At 37.2% G+C, this 26,984-nt stretch overlaps 1 protein-coding gene across 1 annotated transcript in view; it reads left to right on the top strand.

Moving 5' to 3' along the window:
- The window catches only part of lmtk2 (lemur tyrosine kinase 2), a 47,049-nt gene that overhangs the window by 14,974 nt on the left and 5,091 nt on the right, over positions 1–26,984 (top strand). The window contains exons 2-12 of the mRNA XM_073833161.1: positions 2,979–3,109; positions 3,191–3,341; positions 5,167–5,243; positions 5,754–5,872; positions 7,656–7,743; positions 17,197–17,327; positions 21,425–21,509; positions 21,596–21,717; positions 22,171–22,320; positions 22,411–25,249; positions 25,340–25,472. Of these exons, the coding sequence (XP_073689262.1) occupies positions 2,979–3,109; positions 3,191–3,341; positions 5,167–5,243; positions 5,754–5,872; positions 7,656–7,743; positions 17,197–17,327; positions 21,425–21,509; positions 21,596–21,717; positions 22,171–22,320; positions 22,411–25,249; positions 25,340–25,472 (4,026 nt within the window). The remainder of the gene's footprint in view (positions 1–2,978; positions 3,110–3,190; positions 3,342–5,166; positions 5,244–5,753; positions 5,873–7,655; positions 7,744–17,196; positions 17,328–21,424; positions 21,510–21,595; positions 21,718–22,170; positions 22,321–22,410; positions 25,250–25,339; positions 25,473–26,984) is intronic.

The following is a 26,984-nucleotide window of genomic DNA, read 5'->3' as shown; positions in this document are numbered from 1 at the left end:
TGTTCTGAACCCCAGAGGGTTGTTTTGTTTTGATGAGAGGAATGGAGAGCGGTGCTAATAGTGCTGTAGTGACAGAACAGGTGCCGAAGCACATCCAGCCTTTCAACACTTGATATCCGAACTGCTGTTAGACCCTACCAGAGCACAATGTCCTGCAAATGGCTTGCGTGTAGGCCGCTGAAAGATCAGGCTCGTCCTGTAATCCCTCAAAGAGAGGAATGGAGATGGTGTGTTTTGTTTGGTGTTTTCACACCAAGCATAAATTTTCTTTACACAACAGTGTATTTCTGTTCATGTCTTTTTTCTTCAGTCGAAAAAAAAAAAAAGGTTTTTGAGGGAAACATTCCAGGATTTTTTTTCTGTGTAGTGAACTTTAATAGGGAGCTACAGGCCGAAGGTCCAAATTGCAGTTTCAATGCAGCTTCAAAGGGCTCCCAGCTAAAGAATAAGGGTCTTTTCTAGTGAAATGATTGGTCAGTTTTTTAAAAAACAACAACTTTCATATACTTTTAAACCAGAAATGCTCGTCTTGCACTAGCTCAACTTCACACATTACGTAATCAAAGCGAACATGCAAAGAAAGTCAAACACCCTTTAAAATAAAAAGGTAAAAATGATAGCAGATGATTTTTAAGTTGGAGGAGAAAATAAGAACAACTAAACATGACTTTTCCAGCTTGATTACCTAATGCTTGAAGTTCTGGACATGCATCGCAGAGCTAGAGCAAGAGGTGTTTTTCGAAAATAACCAATTGTTTTGCTAGATAAGACCCTTATTGCTTGGCTGGGATCTCCCATTGAAGCCCACAATATGGAAAAAAAGAGACTGATTGGGCAATGTAGAGAGCTGCGTTGATTATAATGTAACTGTAATGATGCGTTCACACCGGACGCGACTTGCGCGGAAAAAACGCGCTATTCGCGCGTAGTTGAACGCTTGAACATTTGAGTTTACTTGCGCCATTCGCGCGTGACATTTTCTTCACAACAGACGCAAATTCGCGTCATGGGAGGGGTTTCTGCCACTCGTCAGTGGGAAAGTAGTTGTAAAATAGGTGAATGAGCTCAATTTGCCAGCTTTAGCTTGCTTGTAGTCTCAATATGTATGTATATGTAGGTCAAATTGAGTAAAGAGCGTTTTTTAAAACTAACCAGATTGTCCAACCTCTTCACTCACTTTCTTCCTAGCCAAATCCTTTTTATTCCTGTTTCTACAAAAGTCCAAAGATGTATCGTACAGCTCCGAGTAACCAAAGACAGCAACGGTGATTTTGTCCTCCATTATTGTTTCGGATTTCTGCCTCCGTCACTACTAGAGCAAGCTCCTGATTGGTTAACGCGGCGCGGATTTTCGCCAAAGTTCAGATTTTTGAACTCGCGCGTTTCGCGCGGCAATCGCTTGAAACGCTCAATGCGCGCCGCTTCATTCGCGCGTTTCGCGCCGCCTCATTCGCGCGTTTCGCGCCGCAGGATGGCTATTCGCGTCTTTGCATTGACTTAACATGTAAATCACTCGCGCTTGCCGCTTCATTCGCGTCCGGTGTGAACGCACCTTAATGATGTGTGATCGCGATGAACTAAGATGAGTGACCACTTTTAATAATTTCTAAGGGAGTTTGTAAATGAGATATTGATTTAATACAACAGTGAAATAAACAAGAAGTTAATAATAAGTGACTTACATTGTCTGACTATAACACCACTTCATCATTAAAAATAGTTTAAAACAAGTCAAACACAGCGGTGTTTTGTTTATGAATAAACGTGCACTTTTAAATGGATCTAGTGATTCAGTGATTCAATTTTCCACTTGCTTTACTCCTGAATGAATCAGCCGTTTGAACGAATCCAATGAATGAATGACTCAGTGTCAAGTCACATACAAATATAGAGATAGATCAAAGAAAAGGAAAAAGGCATTGTATGCTTGAAATGAGTCTCTCGAAGAAAAAAGGCAATAGAATCTATTACTCTTAAGTGGTTATATAAGGCTGACCCTTTATTCATCATAATACGGATTCTTTCAGAAGTAGTTTGAAAGCAGTTAATCTACTTTATCTAGTAAACGTAAAAACTTCAGCACTGTGTGTTTTACTCAAGTCATACAACAGTAATATAACCATATAACAAGTAATGCTAGTTACGTAATCAGATTCGTTTTTACAATGTCAGTGACTTCACGCCACCTACTGGCAGTTTTTAAAGTATCGTTTCAGTTATTTAAATCATATCATATTTCTATATTCAAAATGTTACATTTACAACATTAATCTCAACATGAATTTATGAATTTGATTGCACTCATGCCACCTCTGTAGTACAAATTCATTTTGTTAATGCTGATTTCGTTTGATTGGTAACTTACTCTGTTGTTTTAATTAGAAATTTCAAAAAGCTTAAAAAAATGACAAAACATGACATTCTTTTAGTTAGAAAAATGCCATTACCAAGGTAAAAGCAAAATCCCCCTGTAACTATAACTTTAAGGAGTCTAATATCACCTCGTAATAGGAAGGCTTATTTTTTTTATCAGATTTTTTAATTATTGATTAAAAGGTGCTTCTAAATATTTTAAGTGTTTTCATTCAAGAATGATTGGTTCTTTCCAAAATCTAGCTGTTTATTTTTTCATATATCGGAATATGTTGCAAAATATCACAGTCAGCACATACACTGTGTCTCCATCAGATGTGCGTGGTGTAGTGTGAAGTGTCATAACTAATTCACTCCCATTATAATCATTTCTTGGTGTTAAGTAGGCCTTTAATCTCTCTTGATGGCAACCTGCTGTGTTGTTACTTTAGAAACCCAGGCAGATCAGTGTCCTGGAACACAGGAATGATTAAATGACTGTGTGGTCTCTCTCATTTCAAATAATCCTGCATAGTACACAAGGGATTCCCTCTAAAAGCTTATCGCTCCATTAGCGTTCATCCGCTGCGTAACACACTGAGCTTTAATCGGGTGTTTGTGTTCAGCAGAGGCTGCTGGATATGTGGATTTCTCTCTGACCATCCCGCTGCTGTTGTCTCTGGCTGTGTTGGTGGCCCTTGTGGTACTGCTGCTCAACTGTGCTTCCTGCTGCAAAGAACAAGAGATCAACTTTAAGGTAAAAGAAATGCCTGTCTGTACTGGGTATTAAAGCTATGTTGCTAGTGTTGATTTTGAAATGTGATTTGTAATGTGTTAGGAGTTTGAAGACCACTTTGAGGATGAGGTTGATTTCACGCCCCCAGCGGAGGACACCCCCTCTATGCAGTCACCTGCGGAGGTTTACACACTCGCTGTTCCACCCATACCCCTCCCTGGACCCCCTCACCTCCAACTTCCACGCCTAACAGGTGAGAAACACGTGCCTTGGCCCTTTAACACATCTTTAGTTCGAAGATAGTACAAAGAATTTTGAGGTTGATGAGATATTTTAATGATTTAGAAAGTCTTTCGTACTCACCAAAGCTGCATTTATTTGATCCAATTAATTCCGATCCGATTTAATACACTACAGTAAGATTTTTTTATTGTTTTCTAAGAAGTCTCTTCTGCTCACCAAACCTGTATTTATTTGGTCCAAAATACAGTAAAAATGTAATATTGTCAAATATTACTACAATTTTAAAATAACTGTTTAATACACTACCAGTCAAAAGTTTTTGAACCGTAAGATTTTTTGTTTTTCAAAGAAGTGTCTTCTACTCATTAAACTTGCATTTATTTGATCAAAAATACAGTCAAAATTTAACATTGTCAAATATTAGTACAATTTAAAATAACAGTTTAATATACTACCAGTCAAAAGTTTTCGAACAGTAAGATTTTTTTTTTTTTAAAGAAAGTCTTTTCTGTTCGCCAAGCCTGCATTATTTGATTCAAAGCACAGCAAAAACAGTAGAATTTTTAAATATACTATTTAAAATAACGGGTTTCTATTTAAATCTATTTTAAAATGCAATTTCAGCATCATTTTCAGCACCATTACTCCAGTCTTCAGCGTCACATGATCCTTCAGAAATCATCCTAATATGCTGCATTTCTGTTCAAGAAACATTTTATTAAAATTATTAGCAATATTTAAAACAGTTGAGTAAAATCTTTTCAAGATTTTTTGAAGAATAGAAAGATCCAAAGATTTGAAGCAAAAAGCTTATATAAGTATAAAATTATTAATATTTTTTTAGCAGCGAATCAGAGTGTTAAAATGATTTCTGAAGGATCATGTGACACTGAAGACTGGAGTAATGATGCTAAAAATTCAGCTTTGAAATCAGAAATAAATTACATTTTAAAACCTTTTCAAATAAAAAAGTGATTTTAAGTAGTAAAAATATTTCAGAATTTTATTGTTTTTTTTTTGTTGTACTTTAGATCAAATAAATGCAAGCTTGGTGAGCAGAAGAAACATGAAAAACCTTACTGTAAAAAAGTAACTATGTTACTTATTACTTTTTATGGAAAGTAATGCGTTACATTACTTTTGCGTAAATCTGGGCAGGGCTTGCTTGTTTGTTTTTAATATAAAAAGTTTGATTTTTAGCAAATGTAAAAGCTCTTTCACACTAAAAAGTGAAATGAATAAGCATAAGTAAAAGTAAATTCACGTCTGTACAGTAGAACTGTAGGAAAAGGAAGTTCAACACTCTTCAGCAATGAGACAAATGAAGCACAAAATGTTAGTTAATCTAAAGTTTTGCTTATTGGTATGGTTGAATTGGATCAACAAAGGTCAGCAGCAATGACGTTGGTTAACAAAATGGGATTAAATACGTAAAGGCATTACTTTAATGAAGTAACTCCGATATTTTCTTGTAAATAAAGTAACGCGTTGCTTTACTAGTTACTTGAAAAAAGTAATTTCGTAACTTGTGTTACTTGTAATGCATTACCCCCAACACTGAGTATCACAGGCAATATATTGTTATATTACCGCTGTATGACTTGAGTAAAGTCATACAGCAGTATGTATGACTGGATAAAGTAGATTAACTGCTTTCAAAATGCTTCTAAAAGAAACCCTATTATGTTGAATAAAGGGTCAGCCTTATATAACCACTTAAGAGTAAAAGATTCGATTAGCTTTGTTCTGCGAAAGATTAATTTCAAGCATTACAGTGTTTTTTTTCCCCTTTTCTTGGATCCGTCTTTATGTTTGTCTGATATTTATTCTTGTAGACGTCTCATCAGGTCCTCACGTGGCACGACACTCTCTCAGTTACATTCAGGAGATCGGGAACGGCTGGTTTGGAAAGGTGAGCTCGTCTTCCTGTGTTTACATTGTACACTAAAGGTGTGAAGATGTATTTGCTAGACTTGTGTCTTGTGACACCCATTGTGCGAAAGCAAGGCACTGACTTCTGAAGTATTTGTTAAGAACCAATGTACGATTTCTCCTGAGGATTCATCTTGAATAATCACATCTCGTGATCTTGTTGGTACATGCTCTCATCTCTATGCCGGGGGCCCTTGGGGACCAGAGTTTGACGTGTACGAGGGAGCATTATACGGCACTCAAGCTGTCCTCCCGCAGCCTGTGTGTGGATGTGTTTACCAAGATTAAGACTTTGGGGAAAACCTTGTTTCCTGATGCTTTTTCCTGCCTAGCAGAGCCATGGGAACATTCCCATCTGAGCCACCTGCTGCGCTGAGATACGCCTAACAGGCCTTGTTTGCCGGAAGGACTGTGTTCCTTTTTGAATCACATGGTGGTGTTGGATTGGTCCACTGTCAAAGTCGTTTCTCTGTTTGTCTGGTTCTGACAGGTTCTGCTCAGTGAGATCTACGTGGACCCTGGAGTCGCCCGAGCCGTTGTCAAAGAGCTAAAGGCCAACGCCAGCTCCAAAGAGCAGAATGAGTTCCTTCAGCAAGGAGACCCATACAGGTGAGACGGCCTTTATTCTTGAATTTGAGAATTTGTCATGCATGTAATTTCAACAGTGATAATTTCAATCAGATTTTTACTGTAACACATCAGCTTTCAAACTATGTACTATCATGTTTTGAAGCTCAAGCCACATAATAATTTAGGGCGGGACTTGAGTTTGTCCAGTGGGATTTGTTGGCTTGTGACTTGGTAAATCATGTAAGGCTGTGCTTTTATTAATGGTTTTAAAAGGCGAGCATTACTATTATTATTGCTCATACGCTACCAGTCAAAAGTTTTTGAACAGTAAATTTATTTATTTATTTTTTAAAGACGTGTTTTCTGCACACCAAGCCTGCATTTATTCGATTCAAAGTACAGCGAAACAGTAACATTTAGAAATATTTTTACTATTTAAAATAACTTTTCTATTTGAATATATTCTAAAACGTAATTTATTCCTGTGATCGAAGCTACATTTTTAGCATTATTACCCCAGCCTTCAGTGTCACACGATCCTTCGGAAATCATTCTAAAATGCTGTTCAAGAAATGTACTTTTTATTATTATTATTATTAATATTTAAAACAGTTGAGTACATGTTCTTTTTCAGGATTCTTTGATGAATATGATTCAGTCAGGATGTTTTTACAATTACCATTTTTATAACATGACATGACAAAGATGTCTATTTTAAATAAATGCTTTTCTTCTGAACTTTCTTTACATCAAATAAACCTGAAAAATCAGCTGTAATAATAATAATAATGTGTTTTTTGGATCCAATATATGCAGGTTTAGTGAGCAGAAAAAAATACTTCTTTAAAAAACATTAAAGGAGTAGTTCACTTCCAGAACAAAAATGTACAGATAATGTACTCACCCCCTTGTAATCCAGGATGTTCATGTCTTTCTTTCTTCGGTCGTGAAGAAATTGTTTTTTGAGGAAAACATTTCAGGATTTCTCTTCATATAATGGACTTCTATGGTGCCCCCGAGTTTGAACTTCCAACATGCAGTTTAAATGCAGCTTGTAATTACTCTGAGGTTAAAAAGTATATAAATAGTCCATTTGTTTAGAAAATAACCAATCATTTCATTAGAAAAGACCCTTCTTTCTCTGCTGGGATCATTTAGAGCCCTTTGAAGCTGCGTTTAAACTTGGAGAAAAGTTCAAACTTGGGGGCACCATAGAAGTCCATTATATGGAGGGAAATCCTGAAATGTTTTCCTCATGACTGTTCTTCCTTTACGACTGAAGAAAGAAAGACATGAGCATCTTGGATGACAAGGGGGTGAGTACATCTGTACATTTTTGTTCTGGAAGTGAACTAATCCTTTAAAAATCTTGCTGTTCAAAAACTTTTGAGTGGTAGTGTACTTTTTCTTTTTTTCTTTTTTAAACCTCTAACTGTAATTATTAAATTTCACTATGTGACCTGTCCTGTGCAGTTTTATTACAGACGTGAACAGTGTCTTAGATCATTATACTTGTTGAGGAGAGTTGTGTTATTACATTACTAAGTGATCTGACTTACATTAAGGGAGACACTCACATTATATTTAGAATGAGAAAATCATAGAACTGGGCTTCTCTTACTTGAGCCGGTTCACAAGCCATCAAACCCCTCAGACACAACCATTCTACCACTTACATTTTGTTTAGATAATGTGAAAAATGGTTTAATGCTTGGTTATATATAGATCATTTTTAATTTTTAGCTGCTATAATATTATTGTGGTGAGTAGGCTTTGTTATATATGGTTAGATTCATGTTTTTCATTACTTGTGTGTTTACAGGGTTCTTCAGCATCCCAATATCCTACAGTGTCTTGGTCAGTGTGTGGAGGCTATCCCTTTCCTGCTTGTTTTTGAGTACTGTGAACTGGTAAGTTAGTGACTTGTGCAATCTGATTTTTATAAAATATATATATTTTCAAAAGTATTTTATTCATGTGATGCAAAGCTGAATTTTCAGCATCTTTACTTGAGTCTTCAGTGTCACATGAACCATTGGAAATCATTCTAATACGCTAATTCGATGCTCAAGAAACATTTATTATCAATGTTGAAAACAGTCGTACTGCTAAACATCTTTGTGGAAACGGTGATACTTTTTTTTTTAATCTTTTATGATGGACAGTTTAAAATGACACAATTTTTTTGAATTTAATGAATCCTTGCTGAATAAAAGTGTTTAATTTTTTTTTATGTTACTGACCTCCAATTTTTCAGTGGTAGTATATATATTCTCTGATTTAATTTACTGCTTCCTACATAGTTAATTAGTGACCCTGGAACACAAAACCAGTCAGAAGTAACAAGTGTATATTTGTAGCAATAGCCAAAAATACATTGTACGGGTCAAAATTATTGTTTTTTTTCTTTTATGCTAGAAATCATTAGAATATTAAGGAAAGATCATGTTCCATGAAGATATTTTGTACATTTCCTACCGTTAATATATTCAAGCATATTTTTTGATTAGTAATATGCATTGCTAAGAACTTCGTTTGGACAACTTTAAAGGCTTTTTCCTCAATATTTAGATTTTTTGCATCCTCAGATTCCAGATTTTCAAATAGTTGTATCTCGGCCAAATATTGTCCTATCCTAACAAACCATATATCAATGGAAAGCTTATATACACTTCAGCTTTCAGGTGAGGTGTAAATCAATTTAAAAAAATGTTACCCTTATGACTGGTTTTGTGGTCCAGCATTTTTGTGGTTACATTTTAGCAATTTTGCATTGCTTAATTTTGCTTAAAGTGCACTCTAGAATAATTTCCTGATAATTTTTCACCCCCATGTCATCCAAGATGTTCATTTATGAACAATGTGTAGAAAAGGTTCTATATTTTGTCCTTATATTTACACACATTTCTATATGGAAGTTGGTAGATCTCACACTTTGGGTAAAACTTAAAAAATGAGGGCCCAGAATATTTCTCCATATAGTGGACTTCAATGGGAATCAATGGGTCAAAAGTCAAAATTGCAGTTTCGATGCAGCTTCAAAGGGCTCGAGCCGAGGAATAAGGGTCTTATTTAGTGCCACAATCAGTCATTTTCTAAAACAAAAAACAAAAATGTATATACTTTTTAACCACAAATGATATGATATAGTAGACAGTTGAAAACATCTGTTTTTGAATTCTTCAGCATCTGTCTAGCTCTTCAGATCATCTTGTTTTGCACTCTTGTAAGCACTTGAATTGGCCGTTTTGGAATCTTGTTTCACAGCCACATACGGCGTCTCAAATTCTTATCGGACAAGTCTGACGAAAGCACAGATACTCCAGCGTACCTCACTTACTTTATTTGTTCCCAGCACTTTAATTAGGCCAGCATCTGTCATATGTTACACAGCCAGTGACTGTCACTGGGCTGCTTCTTGCCCTTCTGATTTATTTTCTGTTTTTCTTGATCTATTTCGGGAGCACTGCTTGTGCCTGCGAAGGATATGAGCCGCATAACTGCATGCAGTAGGTTGCTCTCCGATTCCCTCATATCCCAAAAAAGCAACGGGATTCTTTTTCTGACACTGTCACTCTCACATCTTGCTGCGTTGGTGCATTTTATCACCATGCTGCAGAAGATACTAAGAGCTAGGATATGATTGTAAAAATGATTTTACAGTTAGATACTATTCAAATTATTTTAGTACATCAAGTAAAGCAAAATAAAAATGAGTAATGTTTCCTAGTTGCTAGTTGAATAAAAATAAATAGTAGTATTATTGTATTTTATTTTCATTTAACATTTGTTATTCAAGTGACAAAATCAGTATGGTTTCTATAGTTTTAGTTAACTATAATATCTCTGCATGAATTGAAATATCAATTACTATTACTAATGCCGAAGTGCTGCAGTAAAAACACACTGTGCTCTTGCAAGTCTCAAATGTGCAAGTGCAAAGTGAAACAAACAACAAACAGATGTCATCATCTAACGAGTTCCTTGCCAATGGGTTTACGCACTTGTTGACCACAAGTTACTTTTCCCGTCTGCTAATCTGCAGAAGCATAATAATTACACTTTATGAGCCATGCCAGTTCACTGCTCACTGTTTGCACAAACTAACTAAATCATCTGAGACAATATTCTCTAATTCCTTTCAGTTTCTGCTGAGCTTGACTCCGCTCACTCGCTGTAATTAGTTAGCTGTGTGTTAATCCCTCAGCGGTAGTGGTTAGGAACATTTTGCACACCTGACCAGTTGTTAGGAACAATGCCTGTGGTCTGGGATCCTCTGGGCCCGAGCAGGTGGATGGCTTCGAGCCATACCTCCCGTCTCCAGAGAGCGAGAATGAGCTCACTGCAGACCCTTGTTGCATAATGCAGTCTGGGCCGTTTCCTTAGCTGGTGTTACAGCTCAGGTTTCGACCCAAGCCATTCCTTCCCGAGTCAAAGTGTAGCTCACAGAGAGGCTAGGACTTAGACCTATTTGGTTGTACGGTCCTACAAAATCTCATCTATGAAGAATAGACTGCACAGTTGAGGACTCGATTCCCTCCCAGAGCAGTTTGTGTGGGATGAGTACTCAAATCGAGAGGTTTGGTTGAGGTAGTCAGTTGCTATATTTAGAATAGCACACTACTTGTATTTTTTTGGCATGTGGACATGTAGTATATTTACTTTGCAAAATTTGTGGTATATAACCAGATCACAATTCAATCAATTTTTCTCTTTTTAGCCTTAAATCAAGTCTCATTCTTGACTCATCATTTTGTCAGACTGGCAAAACAATATTTCCAAGATTAAGTAAACGACTTAATGAAGCCATGTGACAACAGTGTTGATTTTTAAAATGTTATTTACATAATGTTATAGACACCAATTTAACTGCATCATGGCTTTATATTAAATTTAGATGAAACCACTTCTCATAAAGAACCTGAACATGCTCTTCTTTTCAGTGAAATACCAAGGTTATGAAGGCTAATTATGCATTCTTTACATGTTTACCATATTCCTCATTCTTTCACGCAGACATATTTATTTCTAAAAATAAATTTTGATTAATTAGGGCTACTAAAGTGATTCAGTCAAGAGCAGTGAGTGATTAACATAAATGACTCAGACAATAGCAACTAAATTAGGCTGCTGTCCCTTTAAAATCTAATGCACAGATGCAATGTACTGATACACGTCTGAAATTCTCCACACTGTTTATGTTCACTTAAGATGTAATCGACTGTCTTTACATGAATACCCCTCAAAACTGACAATTCAATATCCTTTTGTGTGTATTTCTCCATTCATGCGACATTCACTTAAACGTAATTGACTGTGTTTACGTACTTGTCAAAATGGGCAATTCGGCGCAATTTTGTGTGTATTTCCACGTTCATGCGACATTCACTGAAGACGTAATTAACCATTTACATGAATACTCGTCAAAATGTGCAATTCGGCGTAATTTTGTGTGTATTTCTCAGTTCATTCCACATTTATTTTAGGCATAATCGACAATGTTTACACCTGTACTCATCAAAATGGACAATTTAACATCATTTTATGTGTATTTCTCCATTCATACATTTACTTAGGACGTAATTGACTGGTTTTTTTTGTGAGTACTTGTCAAAATGGACAATTCAGCACCCTTTTTTTGTGTATTTCCACGATCATGTGATATTCACTGAAGGCGTAATCAACTGTTTACATGAATACTCGTCAAAATGGGCAATTCGACGTAATTTTGTGTGTATTTCTCAGTTCATTCCACATTTATTTTAGGCATAATTGACAATGTTTACACCAGTACTCATCAAAATGGACAATTTAACATAATTTTATGTGTATTTCTCCATTCATACAACATTTACTTAGGACGTAATCGACTGTGTTTATGTGAGTACTTTCAAAATGGACAATTCAGCATCATTTTGTGTGTATTTCCACGATCATGTGACATTCACTGAAGGCGTAATCAACTGTTTACATCAGGGGTGGGGAACCTTGATCCTCGAGGGCTGGTGTCCCTGCAGAGTTTAGCTCCAACCCTGAAAAAAAAGATACCAACCTGTATCCTGAAGACCTTAATTAGCTTGTTCAGGTGTGTTTGATTAGGGTTGGAGCTAAACTATGCAGGGACACCGGCCCTCGGGGATCAAGGTTCCCCACCCCTGGTTTACATGAATACTCGTCAAAATGGGCAATTCGACGTAATTTTGTGTGTATTTCTCAGTTCTTACGACATTTATTTAAAACTTAATCGACTGTGTTTACGTGAGTACTTGTCAAAACCAACAATTCAACGTCATTTTGTGTGTATTTCTCCATTTATGCGACGTCCACCTAAAGACGTAATCGACTGTTTTCGTGAATACTCGTCAAAATAGACAATTCGACATAATTTTGTGTATATTTCTCCATTTATGCGACGTTCACCTAAAGACGTAATCGACTGTTTTCGTGAATACTCGTCAAAATAGACAATTCGACATAATTTTGTGTATATTTCTCTGTTTGTACAACATTTAAGATCTGTTTACGTGAATACTTGTCAAAATCGGCAATTTGACAATTTTGTGTGTATTTTTCCATTCATGCGGCATTCACTTAAGACCAAATCAACCGTTTACGTGAATACTCATCAAAACGGACAATTCGACATAATTTTGTGTGTATTTCTCTGTTTGTTCAACATTTAAGATCTGTTTACGTGAATACTTGTCAAAATCGGCAATTTGACATCATTTTGTGTGTATTTTTCCATTCATGTGGCATTCACTTAAGACCAAATCAACCGTTTACGTGAATACTCATCAAAACGGACAATTCAACATAATTTTACGTGTATTTCTCAGTTCATGACACATTTACTTAAGACATAATTGACTGTGTTTACGTGAATACTCATCAAAATTGACAATTCGACATAATTTAGTGTATATTTCTCCATTTGTGCGACGTTAACCTAAAGACGTAATCGACTGTTTCCGTGAATACTTGTCAAAATCGGCAATTTGACATTTTGTGTGTATTTTTCCATTCATGCGACATTCACTTAAGACCAAATCAACCGTTTACGTGAATACTCATCAAAACGGACAATTCAACATAATTTTAGGTGTATTTCTCAGTTCATGACACATTTACTTAAGACATAATTGACTGTGTTTACGTGAATACTCATCAAAATTGACAATTCGACATAATTTAGTGTATATTTCTCCATTTGTGCGACGTTAACCTAAAGACGTAATCGACTGTTTCCATGAATACTTGTCAAAATCGGCAATTTGACATTTTGTGTGTATTTTTCCATTCATGCGGCATTCACTTAAGACCAAATCAACCGTTTACGTGAATACTCATCAAAACGGACAATTCAACATAATTTTAGGTGTATTTCTCAGTTCATGACACATTTACTTAAGACATAATTGACTGTGTTTACGTGAATACTCATCAAAATTGACAATTCGACATAATTTAGTGTATATTTCTCCATTTGTGCGACGTTAACCTAAAGACGTAATCGACTGTTTCCGTGAATACTTGTCAAAATCGGCAATTTGACATTTTGTGTGTATTTTTCCATTCATGCGACATTCACTTAAGACCAAATCAACCGTTTACGTGAATACTCATCAAAACGGACAATTCAACATAATTTTAGGTGTATTTCTCAGTTCATGACACATTTACTTAAGACATAATTGACTGTGTTTACGTGAATACTCATCAAAATTGACAATTCGACATAATTTAGTGTATATTTCTCCATTTGTGCGACGTTAACCTAAAGACGTAATCGACTGTTTCCGTGAATACTTGTCAAAATCGGCAATTTGACATTTTGTGTGTATTTTTCCATTCATGCGACATTCACTTAAGACCAAATCAACCGTTTACGTGAATACTCATCAAAACGGACAATTCAACATAATTTTAGGTGTATTTCTCAGTTCATGACACATTTACTTAAGACATAATTGACTGTGTTTACGTGAATACTCATCAAAATTGACAATTCGACATAATTTAGTGTATATTTCTCCATTTGTGCGACGTTAACCTAAAGACGTAATCGACTGTTTACGTGAATACTCGTCAAAACGGACAATTCGACATAATTTTGTGTGTATTTTTCCATTCAGTTGAGTCCTCTTTTGCATCATCCAATTTTCTCCTCATGTCTGCTCTTCTCTTACTCCCAGTTACTGACGTTTTTGAACATTTTATGGGACGTGCAGGAAGTGTATGTTAGCTTTTGTCATGCCAGATAGATCAATAGGCTATGATACAGTTCAAGTGTACACATCTAACCTCTTAAACTACGCAGCAGGTTTGTCTTAATGAATCTCTTCCCAAATAGTGTTGGGCGATATGCTCAATTTTCTTATCGTCCTATCGTCAGCCTGTGAGATCGCCGATACACGATACTATGGTGCTAATTTATTTAATAATATGTGAATATGTCAATATGTAATAAATTCTTTATTCATTTTGTAGGGGTAGTGCATGTGACTTGTGACACAGTTGTGCGTGTACAGTCCAGAGCGCTGACGGTACTTTCGGTTTCATTCTCTGCTATCTTCAGGGAGCGGTAAATGTGCGTGCCTGAATGTAAATGAATGTATCTTTCTTTACCCGTCATATTGCGATAATGTTACCGCTGTATGTCTGATCTTTGTCATCAGTTCATGTTGTATTTCAGTTCATATAGAATGAAAAGCAATGTGCATGTAATTCACGTGCGTATGTTTAGTGCCATTTTATCGCATCGTAATTCTAGTTAACGCATACAGATGTTACTGAGGTGAATGTTTATGTTTACTATATACAGACGGATTCTGATATATCGTATTTATTTCAGCCTAAACCACATTTTACTATTTCTGTTATCCCAATGACTGTCTACACTTAAGTCTACACTTAATCTATGTACACACTGTATGATGAATAAATCTCTTACCCATTTTCACTGCACACATCTGCGGCACTATCTAGTCTATGCTTGTGTTTATACCGCGGAAGTTTCTGAAGTATCCTAGAACCGACTCTCCGCGCTGCATCGCTAAAGAAAGGTGCCTTTTTGGCGCATAATAATAATAATTGTCTTACTATCGTCAAAGGCATCAGCAACAGGCGATATCTCTGACTATCGTCGATACACGATACTATCGTCTATCGGCACAACCCTATTCCCAAATTGACCTTCCCTAACATTTTGTCTCGTTTTTGTTCATGGACGAAAATGTCAACAGATTCTTTTTTTTTTGTCATTCAAAACAAAAATTGACCAATTAATTCATCAACTGGTCACATGATTATTCCAAAGTCATTGTAATATGCTGATTTTCTGCTCAAGAAAGATTTTGAGACGTATCACATTCTTATTACATTCTTATTACAATCTTATTACCATTATACATTGAATTTAGGATTCTTTAGTGAATAGAAAACTCAAAAGAACAGCATTTATTTAAAATAAAATCTTTTTAACATAAATGTCTTTACTGATCTATTTATTGCATCCTGACTGAATAAAAGTAAAAATTTATTTTAAAAACTCATACTAACCCCAAACATTTGAACAGTAATGTACTTAAAAAAATTGTAATAATGAATATTACACAGCATGCAAGTGTATATTCTCAAGTATGCAGTAAGAAGCACGCTAGTATTCCATTCTGAACATATCGCACCATCTCTCCTAATGAGCAGAGCGGGAAGTTCTTTTTTTAACAGCGTATGTCCCGTCCCTAGGATTTTCATCATCTACCTTATATTAAACCGCTTACTCAAGAAGCACATGTGGAAGGCTGATTTTCATTGTGTATCGCTGGTAACCACTGGTAACCCTGACACAGTGCATTTTAGAGAGAAATATAGCTGCAGGGTGCAATTGGAGCTGTTTTGCAGAATGCCAGTTGCTCTCTGATTGAGTGACAGTCTCTCCTGTAAAGGCTTTCTTTAGGGAGCTGCACCAAGTGTATGCGTGTTTATGCGTTTGAAGGCAGACCAAGCCCCGGGTAAGATTTACCGGGATCTTAAAGTAATCGTACGTTTCTTAATGCAGTGCACTTAAAATGACTTGAGAACTAGAAAACGTGTGCATTTCATTTGCATTTCATTTTTAAGAATATCCCTAAACCATTAATCAGTCAGAATCAAATGTAAGAAATGAGAACATTTGCTTGCCTTTTCACATTCACCCCTAAAAATTATGTATTTAAGCTGTTAAATTATGTATTGCACCCCTTAAATGATGTATTTAATACTTTTTTTTGAGAATTTGATAGTAATCACCTGTTAAAATAATGGGAATTGTGAAGAAACACTAAAATATTACATCATAATATTGTGATTGCACGCATGCAAAAAGCTTAATCATACTAAACATAAGTGTCAGTTTCACTTGCAAAATGCGCATTTTCCCTTTTTCCACGTTAGGCTTTCATAAAATGTGCCTTCTTTTAGGTGAATCTTTGGTCACTTGCATATTCTTAAATTAATAAGCAGATTTCATTGATATGTTTCCATTTTATCATGAAGTGGTATTAAAAAAATGGATAAATAAAAAGTCAAAACAGTTTGCCAAGCTTTATGTTCTATGCAAACAAAGCTTGCTTGCTTTACAGGTTGGCTGATTTAAAAGAAGGTTAATCTTATTTTACATGGCTGCCAGCTGTAACGCTTTTTCTCCCAAAGCATTCCAAAGGGAGTACTTTGCCCTGTGTCGCTAGGAGTCTGACATATCAGGATCCTCTCGAGACCAGCGTGTGCGTCCTCTGTGACTTGCGTAATAATAAGTCGTTGAGCGAGTAGACTTCAAATTGAGGAAACGGACAAATTTAACCAATTTTTACCAATAAATCAAATGTTTTCTCTTAAATCAAGTAAGTGACTTTTTTATAAAACACCTCTTACAGCATAAAATCTGCAGCCCACTTTTTATGCAAGAGCTAATGAAATGCACTTTTCTCCCAGAGCTAAACTGGCCTGTAGTCTTTGGCCCACAAACCCAACACCGCTAAACGGCCCTGATTTGCCCGCACTGTCTTACTGCTGCTTTTTTATTTTTAAATTACTGTGACACAGCATATAGTAGTCTCTATTAAACCACCTTTCCCTTATTTGGTCGAGTTGCCCGTGCAGGGGTAGAGCATCTGTACAGAGAGAGAATACTGCCCCTTTGTGGCTGCCAACGCAAGTTACCTTTTACTCATGCATGGGCTTAAAAAATTGTGCAGGATTGATTTATCCTCAAACTAACTTTACTATGATATCTGCTTTCCAAGTTCTGTTGAATGTGATTTTGTCTGGTTGGGTCATGAATGTTTTGTAACTAAATGTTCTTGTCCTTGTGTTTTGGTGTGCAGGGGGACCTGAAGAGTTACGTTTCTCAGCATGAATGGCTGTACAGGAATGGAGAACTGCTGCAGCTGCAGAAAATGGCCTGCGAGATCGCCGCTGGGGTCACCCACATGCACAAACACAACTTCCTGCACAGGTTAACCATGCAAATATAACCTTCACGTCAATTTACATCTCAGAGATGCACGTACATTGCATTTCCATTTCATTTCTCATTGATTTGACAGTATGCAAACATAACACAAGCATGTTTAAAGCAACTCGTGGCATCGATCTGAACGTGTCCGTTGCAGCCTCTCTTTCTTTTTCCAAAAATGGCCACGGCGCTGTGAAAGGCAACGTTGCACTTTCATTCTTCCCCTTCCAGGCTTCTTGAGGAAGGCTGAGTTATCTAGGGTGTCTTGCCATGCTGAGCGCGTCTGTACCCTCCCGCATGCTCAGAATATGCTGAAAGGTGTCCCGTTGCACAGCTCCCCTGGATTATGGGGTGTTGGCTGTCCATCGCCGCTGGGATATGATGATTCTGCGGTTTGAGCGTAAGAGGATCCCCCCCGAATAGGGCGCAGACGGTGGGCGGGGTTATCTGGCCTGCAACTCCAAAGGAGGCATGGAGATTCCGTGCTCTTGTTGTGGCCGTCGGGAAAATACTTGGGCTCCTTGATTTTTGCTTTCAGGGTTGATTTACAGCAAAACGCAGTTTGATGCCGACACTGTGGGCATCTACTTGAGCTGGTTTGGTTGTCTAAAATGGCACAAACCCCAAAGAGCAGCAGATTGCATGTGCAAATGGAACATTTTAGATTGTTGAACTATCTTTGATCGGTTTGTGGGGGTTTGAGCATCTGAGGAGAACCAAAGGAGCCCTTTTGTTAGTAACTGAAGTAACTGGGCATCAAAATAGTAAAGTTCTCTCAATTCAGGGCAAATGCACAGACACCCACTCAACACTAGGTAGCGCTATAATAAGGACGTTTCACTAATAACTCCAGAACTGTATTAGCTGAAACAAATTTTCCCCTCGATTCCTTGAAGTTGCATTGGGAAGTTTTGGGAAAGTGATATTGATGTTCTAAGCGTGCTCACACACCAAATCACATTTCATCAAGAGAACATGCTATAGCTCAAAAAATGGTGTTCTTGTGTCAAAGTTTTTCCAATGTGCTTGGACCTTAATAATTTCCGCTATATACAGTCAAACCAAAATGCTTTCAGACACCTTCAGCATTTCTCATATTATCACAGTTTATTCGCCAAATGGTAATAAAATATGACAAGAACTCAGAGTTAAACTGTGTCAGAACAAATGTAGGTACTGTCAGATAACTTTGATAGAAAGGTATGTAGTGGATTACAATCAACCAAATATTCAGAAAACTGTTAGTATGACTACTTACACAACTATCAATACTTTGGAAAGGAAAGGAAAGGAAAGTTGACCAATTACCAAGCAGTGCTTATTATTATTTTTTTAGTCTGTGGTGTAAAAAGGTTGTATTAGCGATTAAAGGGGGAAAAAAAACACTTAAGCAAAACATGGTCAGGTCAAAGTGTGATTAATATTTGGTCCCAATGTTTTATTAATTTCACTGGTAGTCTCCTGTATGAAGAATTTTTTGGTATAATATGTCACAGTTTACTTTATTTTGCTATCCTCACTTACATAAATGAGCTGTAGTTTCCTGTACCCAGTAAAAAAAAAAGAATACTTTTTTATGAAGACAGATTTAGCTTTTTTCTTCAATTAATGCACATCCCCTTCAGTTCCCATTGTGTTTTGCTTGTCCGCAGTGCACCAGTGTTATTTTAGTATCAATGTTACAATAATGTACTTTATATATCTACTATAATAGTTTTTCTGCACGACCCTATTCTAGATTCTTTAACCATTCCCGATACCTAAACTAAACAACAACCTTATTAACTATTAATAAGCAGCAAATTAGGAGTTTATTGAGGGAAAACTCTTGGTTAACAGTAAATGAGTGTTTTCCGTTACCATTTTTATTTATTGGTTCTATTTATTTAGTTAAATAAAACGTGACCCTGGACCACAAAACCATGGTCACAAAAGTCATAAGGGTCAAATGTCTTTCCATTGATGTATGGTTTGTTAGGATAGGACAATATTTGGCCAAGAGACAACTGTTTGAAAATCTGGAATCTGAGGGTGGAAAAAAATCTAAATATTGAGCAAATCGCCTTTAAAGTTGTCCAAATGAAGTTCTTAGGAATGCATATTACTAATCACAAATTAAGTTTTGATATATTTATGGTAGAATATTTACAAAATATCTTCATGGAACATGATCTTTACTTAATATCCTAATGATTTTTGGCATTAAAGGAACATGGATTATATTGACCAATACAGTGTATTTTTGGCCATTGCTACAAATATACCCGTGCTACTTAAGTTTTGTGGTCCAAGGTTGTAAATGAGAAATGTTGCTTTGGCCCTAGTGGAATTAAAAGAAAAAACTTAACATTTTAAGTAACAGGTATGTTTTTTTAAAGGTTTTACTTTAAGCTAAGCATAAAAACCCTGTGATTTTCCATGTATGGCCAAAAGCACAGCTGTGCTTCTCAGTGACCCGCCAACTGTACTGTATTTGCCCCTTTTGCCAAGGCCAAAGTGTAGCGTCTTAAATATCTGTCCATTTATCTTGCCGTGGTTTCAGTGAGCCTGACAGTAGGCCTGCGCTGTGTGAGCACACCGCTAGTGTCAGCGGTTTCCCGAGAGAGGGTGTAAAAGAGACACTGCTCAGAAAAGATGGCCAATGCTGAAATCCGAGCTGGCATGTCCAGGATCTCAGTCTGAATGAGACACCATATGTCCTCCCATCCCACTTACTGCCTCAGTGGGCAGGCAAATTGTTCCCCTCTGGGAACAATATTCTGGTGCTGTGCGAGTGGGAAAAGCTTTTAGCATCAGTGCTTTTGTTGTAGAGCTCAACAAGTAGCCTGTAGCTCAGATTTGTAGTTGTCCTGCCAGGGGGAAAAAAAATAAAAATGAAGCAACATGCACACTTCTGCTAGTCTGTTTACAGTAACCACACTGCAAAACACACTCACTCAGCCTGGCATGCTGTTAGGAAACAAACTTGCTCGTGACTTAATTATGTCCACACTGTCAGCATGCACTTTGGACACAGTGGATAGAGACAATGACATCTTTGCAGTGGGTTTGGCTTTAGCTCAGAGCCAATTTAAAAAGACGATGGCTTGCAAATCACATTTTCGTTAGGAGTCATGATTTACTCACTTCCAGAATTCCTGATAATTTACTCACCCCATAACATCCAAGATGTTCATGTCTTTTTTTCAGTCGAAAAGAAATGTTTTTGAGGAAAACATTTCAGGATTTTTCTCCATATAGTGGACTTTAATAGGGAGCAACAGGTTGAAGGTCCAAATTGCAGCTTCAAAGGGCTTTACACGATCACAGCTGAGGAATAAGTGTCTTATCTAGTTATTTTCTTAAAAAAAGTATATTTACATACTTTTTAACCACAAATGCTCATCTTGCACTAGCTCGACTTTATGTAATCATGTTGGAAAGGTCACGCATGACATAGAAGTACCGACCTAGTGTTTACAAAGCGAACATGCAAAGTTTATTGCCCTACCCTACATGTTTAAACCAAAGTACACAGATGAAGAACTAACCACACATGACCTTTCCAACATGATTAGGTAATGCGTGAAGTCCCGGACAGGCATCTTAAAGCTAGTGCAAGATGAACATTTGTAGTTAAAAAGTATATAAATATCAATATTTTTTAGAAAATGACAGATTGTTTTGAGAGATATTTATTACTTATTCCTCAGCTGGGATTGTGTTGAGCCCTTTGAAGCTGCATTAAAACTAGATTAGACCTTGAATCCGTTGGGTCCCATTGAAGTCCACTATAAAAATCCTGAAATGTTTTCCTCAAAAACCTTCATTTCTTTTTTGACTGACAAAAGAAAGACATGAACATCTTGGATGACATAAGGGTGAGTAAATTATCAGAGAATTTTGATTCTGTAAGTGAACTAATCCTTTTAACTAATCTATTTTTATTTTATTTTATTTTTTTTGGAATAAATTAATTGTATAAGGCATTATTAAAATTAAAATTAAATGTATAGTCATTAGTCAATACATCACACTACAAGATAAAACTGATTTATGTATGAATGTTTTTTTTTTTTTTTTTTTTTTTTTAAACATGCTCCTATCTTCCTTCACAGTGATTTGGCTTTGAGGAACTGCTATCTCACAACAGACCTGACTGTCAAAGTAGGAGATTATGGCATTGGTCCTTCGAGTTTTAAGGTAAAACCTGAAAAGTATAATTATTTATTTTTTGTATTTTTTTTTTATTGCAATAAAATATATGTATTGCTTTTTTGTCCTTGCAGGATGATTACATCACCACAGAGGACGATCAATGTGTGGCACTGCGTTGGCTTTCCCCAGAGCTGATTGGTGAGCTGCATGGAGGAGTGATTACATCAGAACAGACTAAACCCAGCAATGTTTGGTACGTAACTCAAAATCATAGATACCCTACGTATAGTTGTTTAACAGAATGTTCTTTTGCATTTTTTTGCTTTTGAAGTCCCTTCCAAAGAGAAAATGTAGTAGTAAAACAGTAGAAATGTTGTGCCGTCTCACACCAGTCGGCAGCTCAGAGCCCTCTGAATGTGAGCTCCCAAGCACTTGTCTAAATGCAGGGTCATAAATTTTAAGGTCTTTGACTCATATAGCATCTGTGAATTAGTCAGACTGCATAAATGATGGCTTGGATGTCAGCCAGCTATTGCGTAAACTATTGCGTAAACTTACTACAGACATATCCCTTTTTTTATTTTTATGTCGATTGTAAATATTGGATATTGTGTCTTATTTTATAGACTTAATATGCTATTGATTTAGAGATAATATAATTTAACATTTACATGTTCATAACAAAATAAGATTTTTGTGTTTTCAGGGCATTGGGTGTGACATTGTGGGAGCTGTTTGAAGGTCCAAAGCAGCCGTATCCTCACCTTTCAGATAGAGAAGTGCTCCACCATGTGCTTAAGGATCAACAAGTCAGACTTCTCAAGCCACAGTTGGACTTGCCATACTCAGAAAGATGGTTAGTTCTTCACAGCTGCTTTTGTTTTTGTAAACAAGATCAGTTTCTCTAATAAGTTGAAACTTATTAATGCCATGCTTTGGTCTACAGGTATGAGGTTCTACAGTTTTGCTGGCTGCCTGCAGACAAGAGGGCCACCGCTGAAGAGGTCCACCGCCTGCTCACGTACCTCCGTATGCAGGGTCAGAAAGATGTGGAGGATGACTTTGAGCAGCGCTGGAGCTCTCTCAAACCCAATCCCACGACTCGTCAAGCCACCGTCAGTCATTCCTCCTTCCCCATCCTGGAGCAATTTGATGACGGCCGAGAACCGGACGAGGTGCTCACAGTCACCGAAACGAGTCGCGGGCTGAGTTTTGAATACGTGTGGGAGGCAGCCAAGCATGACCACTATGACAGCCACAATCGCTCTGCCATGGACACTACTTTGAATTACCACAGTATGTTCTTTCCAGTGCCACGGCAAGATATTCAGGCTCATTTCCCTGACACTGTAGCGCAAGCTGAAAAGGGCAGAGTCCCGGAAACCTTGCCGGTGTTTGATGCACATAAAGCATCCTCTGGAAATGACTACTTTATTAAATTGGAGGAGCTAGATGAGAGCGAAATTGGCATGGAGGAAAGTCAGGGCGCTGAAGGTACCAATGCTTCAGAGCAGCATCAGTTTGTAGTCTTACAGGATGTCCGATTGGACGAATCCAGTACGGATGCTGATTTTTTCCATCAGAGCATTGACTCAAAAGACTCGTTCCTTCAGGACAGCCACATATGGTCCTCAAGTGAACACGAGAGCCCTTACCATACTAACATTTTCAGTGAGGGTGATGCAAAACTGGAAGATTCTCATTCATTCACAGGAGGTTTTATGGAGCTTCCGGAGATGAATGTGCAGAAGAGAGAGTCTGATGGTGAAGCCAATGGGAAAGAGGCTAGTGATAGTTTTCAGCAGTCTTTTTTAGGGGTCAGACCGGAGGCCATTCATCTGGAGATCTCTAATCAGGAGAGCTCAGATGTAACGAAGCTTCTCAACACTGAGAATCTGGCTGAAAACTTTTTGTTTCTTAAAGATAACAGCCTAATGAAGGACAAATCACAGTCTGAATCAAAAAATATCCAGGAGACAATGAGCTCCATCCTTGAGACTGGCGTCTCAGATAGTGTAAACCTCACAGGTGAGTCTTTGAAATCAGCCGAGAATTCTGCACAGCTCAAGGACGAATTCTTGGACTTAGTCAGCCCGATTTTAGATGATTTTCTGTCGCCTTTGAAAGGAAACGAAAAAATGGTGCCTTTTGATATATTAGTAACAGGACAAACCTGTAGCAACCACCTGCCAGAGACAAATGGCTCCTTGCGTTCTCCAAAATCTGGGAACTACTCCTCTTCTGATTCTACCTCTGAGAGTGTGGAGCTCATTGTTGACAGTCCTTCTGATAGTCATCAGTCCCTTGAAAGTGCCACTACAGATACACAACACACGTGCATAGATGCCAAACCCCCCAGCCTTGAAGAATGCTTTGGAGCCTCAAAGGACAGTGGGCAGTATCAAGAAATCAGCGACGCAGCTGAGCTTAGCTTTACTACTTCACCTGTTGGTGATTGTACAGAAGGTGGCCTCACTGAAGGTCTAACAAGTAGCGACTCAATGAGTGATATAATGGAGCTGGACAAGAACACGGCCAATGATATTCCACCATCAGAAGCCATCGATCAAGATCAAGAAACTTTACTGGACAACCACGTAACTCAGGACATGTCCTCACTGTTGGTTTCAGACTCTGGTCTTGACCAAATAAGCCAGGACAGCCTTCTTGATGATAGCACCTCTTCAACTCTTCCAACCATTGAAAACTCGGCTGAAACGCCAGATTCGTTAGATTCTTTGGATGTGGTGCATGGGCAGTCTTTGGAAACATCTGTTAATAAGCTTCAACCCCCATACAAAGCAGCGGACAGTGGGTATGAAACGGAAAACCTTGAGTCACCCGAGTGGAACTCGCAAACAGGCTTGAAGGATTCCTCCGAGGAGAACGAGATGGGAAGTGCCATGAAACCTGTGGCACTGGTTCCGGAAATTGTTGTTTCTGAGGCGGACACTGTACCTGATGTTCAGGTGAATGGTGGTGGAGTTGATCACCAACAACAACCTGGTGAAGTTCCCTTAGGAGGAAACTACAGAGACTCCGCTTACTTCTCAGACAATGAGGAGCTTGATAAGAAGAGTGATGACATTAGTGGAAACAATCTTGGAGATGCTTCATTTTGGCCCCAGAGTAATCGAGAAGCTGACGGAGGCCAAGGAACCGAAGCTGTTGAGGAGCGTTCGGTGTCTGAGACTTCCCCTGAATCTCCAGAATCAACTGAGGGTGATGTCCAGGCTCCAAAGACTGTTCTTCCTGAGTTGGTTCTCACCACTGAGGAAGATTGGAGCCAGGAAAAACCATTGACTGTTGACGACTCAGACCAAACTGCAGCCCCAGAACATGCAGCGACATCCACTACCTCAGTGCAGCCCTCAACAGACGTCATGGGCCATGCAAAACTAACAAGAACTTACGCTGGGGAGATAACAAAGAAGAAGGAGCCAGATATGGAGGGGAGATACTTGGGCAAGCTCGATGGATCCTCACTGGAGTATGGCACCGAGGACGGGATGGATGCTGATGAAGAAGATGAGAACAGCGACGAGTCCGATGAGGATATGCGTGCTTACCGATTGCACAGCTCCAGCTCTGAGTGCAGCGAGGATGATATTGTGCACCCGGTACCCGTTATCATCTCGGACGACAGCAGTTCCCTCAATCTCAAAAGCCTGCTAAAACCTAAATCTCTTCAGACTGCTGAAGCTACATCCGAAGAGGGCAGTAGTCGAGATAATAGACGCGGCGTGTCATTCTTTGACGATGTCACCGTCTACCTTTTTGATCAGGTCTGATATATTTTTCTAATCTGTTTAAATACAGCTTGATTGTTTTTAAGAGTCTTTTTATGCCTGATTGCCTGTTTTTCAACCAAATAGGAAACCCCAACAAAGGAACTTGGTGAGCATACTCTTGATCCCAGTAGCCAATTGTCTGATTTCAGCAGTCCAGTGGCGGCCTCAAGCTACCTAAATAGATTTACCAACTCTGAGAGCTCCACCGACGAAGAAGGTAATGACTGACCATGCTTATTTTTTTCTTGAAGGAAAAAGGAAAGCCCAGGGGTTAAGACATGTATGGCTTAATGCAACAAAAATCGTAGAAAACCCATTGAAAGACTTATTTGTTTTTAAAAGTCCACATTTTTTTTTTTTATACATATTTTGGACTTTTGGAGGGTTTGACGTTGACATGAAATGATTGCACTCAATGAGCTACTGGCGCTACCTGTTGCTCTTTTTACTACAACACAACTCTGAAAATAATATTATTGATACAATACCACATTAATACATTAAATATGCTTTTAATTGTAATTTTTAGTAGAAGAGCAAGAAGAGAACCGATTTAAGTGTTTACAATTTTTGTCTAGTGATAAGAAGAAAAGAAATGGGAAGATGCCTGTGTACGAATAAAACTTCCTAAAGACCCACGTCTTTGTTCTCTCCACTTTAGCCCTAATGCCTTTGAGGCCTTTAGTAGAACACTGCTTTTGAAAGTGCTTACAAAGAGGCAAGATGCTATATGCCATCCTGGAAGGGTGTAAACATGCCGATACTTGTCAGTCCAAAATATGTATAAAACGTGGATTTTTTTAAATAACGCAAGTCTTTCATATGTTTTCTACTACATACTTTGGTAAGAGGTATTATTTAGGTTATAGTGAACCATACAAGTCTTAATACCTGGGGTTCTCTTTGACAGTCTGTGTTCTGTAATTTTCATCATAGGTACACCTCAACTGTGAGAGACAGATTCTAAAAAGAAATCTGAAAAATCATATTGTATGATTTTTAAATAATTAATTTTCATTTTATTGCATGAAATAAGTATTTGATACAATAGAAAAATAGATCTTAATATTTGCTACACAAACCAATTACAGAGGTCAGAATTTGGAGAAAAAAAAATACAAAAAAACCCTGAAGAAACGGAATTTGAAAAAAAAAAATATATATATATATTTCATAGGGCCTTAATGTAATTTTTGTTCAACTTTTAATAAATTGGTGTTAAATTGTGTACGTTTCATGATTTCAATTAATCAGACATACTTTTTGATTATTGTTTTTATTTAACCATTAAAACAGTCTAGGAAAAACTAAAATAGAAACAACTGAATCCAAAAAAATGAAAACTGAAAAAAAAAAAAAAAAAAAAAAAAACAATTTGGAAAAAATAAAATGGAATTTGAAAAAAAAAAATGTATTTCATAGGGCCTAAGTTTTATGTTTGTTCAACTTTTTATAAATTAAGTGTTAATTTATGTACGTTTCATGATTTCAATTAGACATGTTTTTTGATTAATATTTTATATTTTTTATTTTTATTTTTTACCATTAAAACAGAATCTACAAAAATTTAAATGGAAAAAACGGAATCTAGAAAAATTCAAACTGAAAAAAAAAAAAGAACACGGAATTTGGCAAAAAATAAAATGTATTTCATAGGGCCTCAACTTTTTAGTCAATTGCTGTTAAATTGTGTACGTTTCATGATTTCAATTAATTAGACATGTTTTTT

The sequence above is a fragment of the Garra rufa genome, chromosome 1, assembly GCF_049309525.1.
Source record: "Garra rufa chromosome 1, GarRuf1.0, whole genome shotgun sequence".
In the NCBI taxonomy this organism is placed as follows: Eukaryota; Metazoa; Chordata; class Actinopteri; order Cypriniformes; family Cyprinidae; genus Garra; species Garra rufa.
This window is presented reverse-complemented; position numbering and strand designations above follow the sequence as displayed.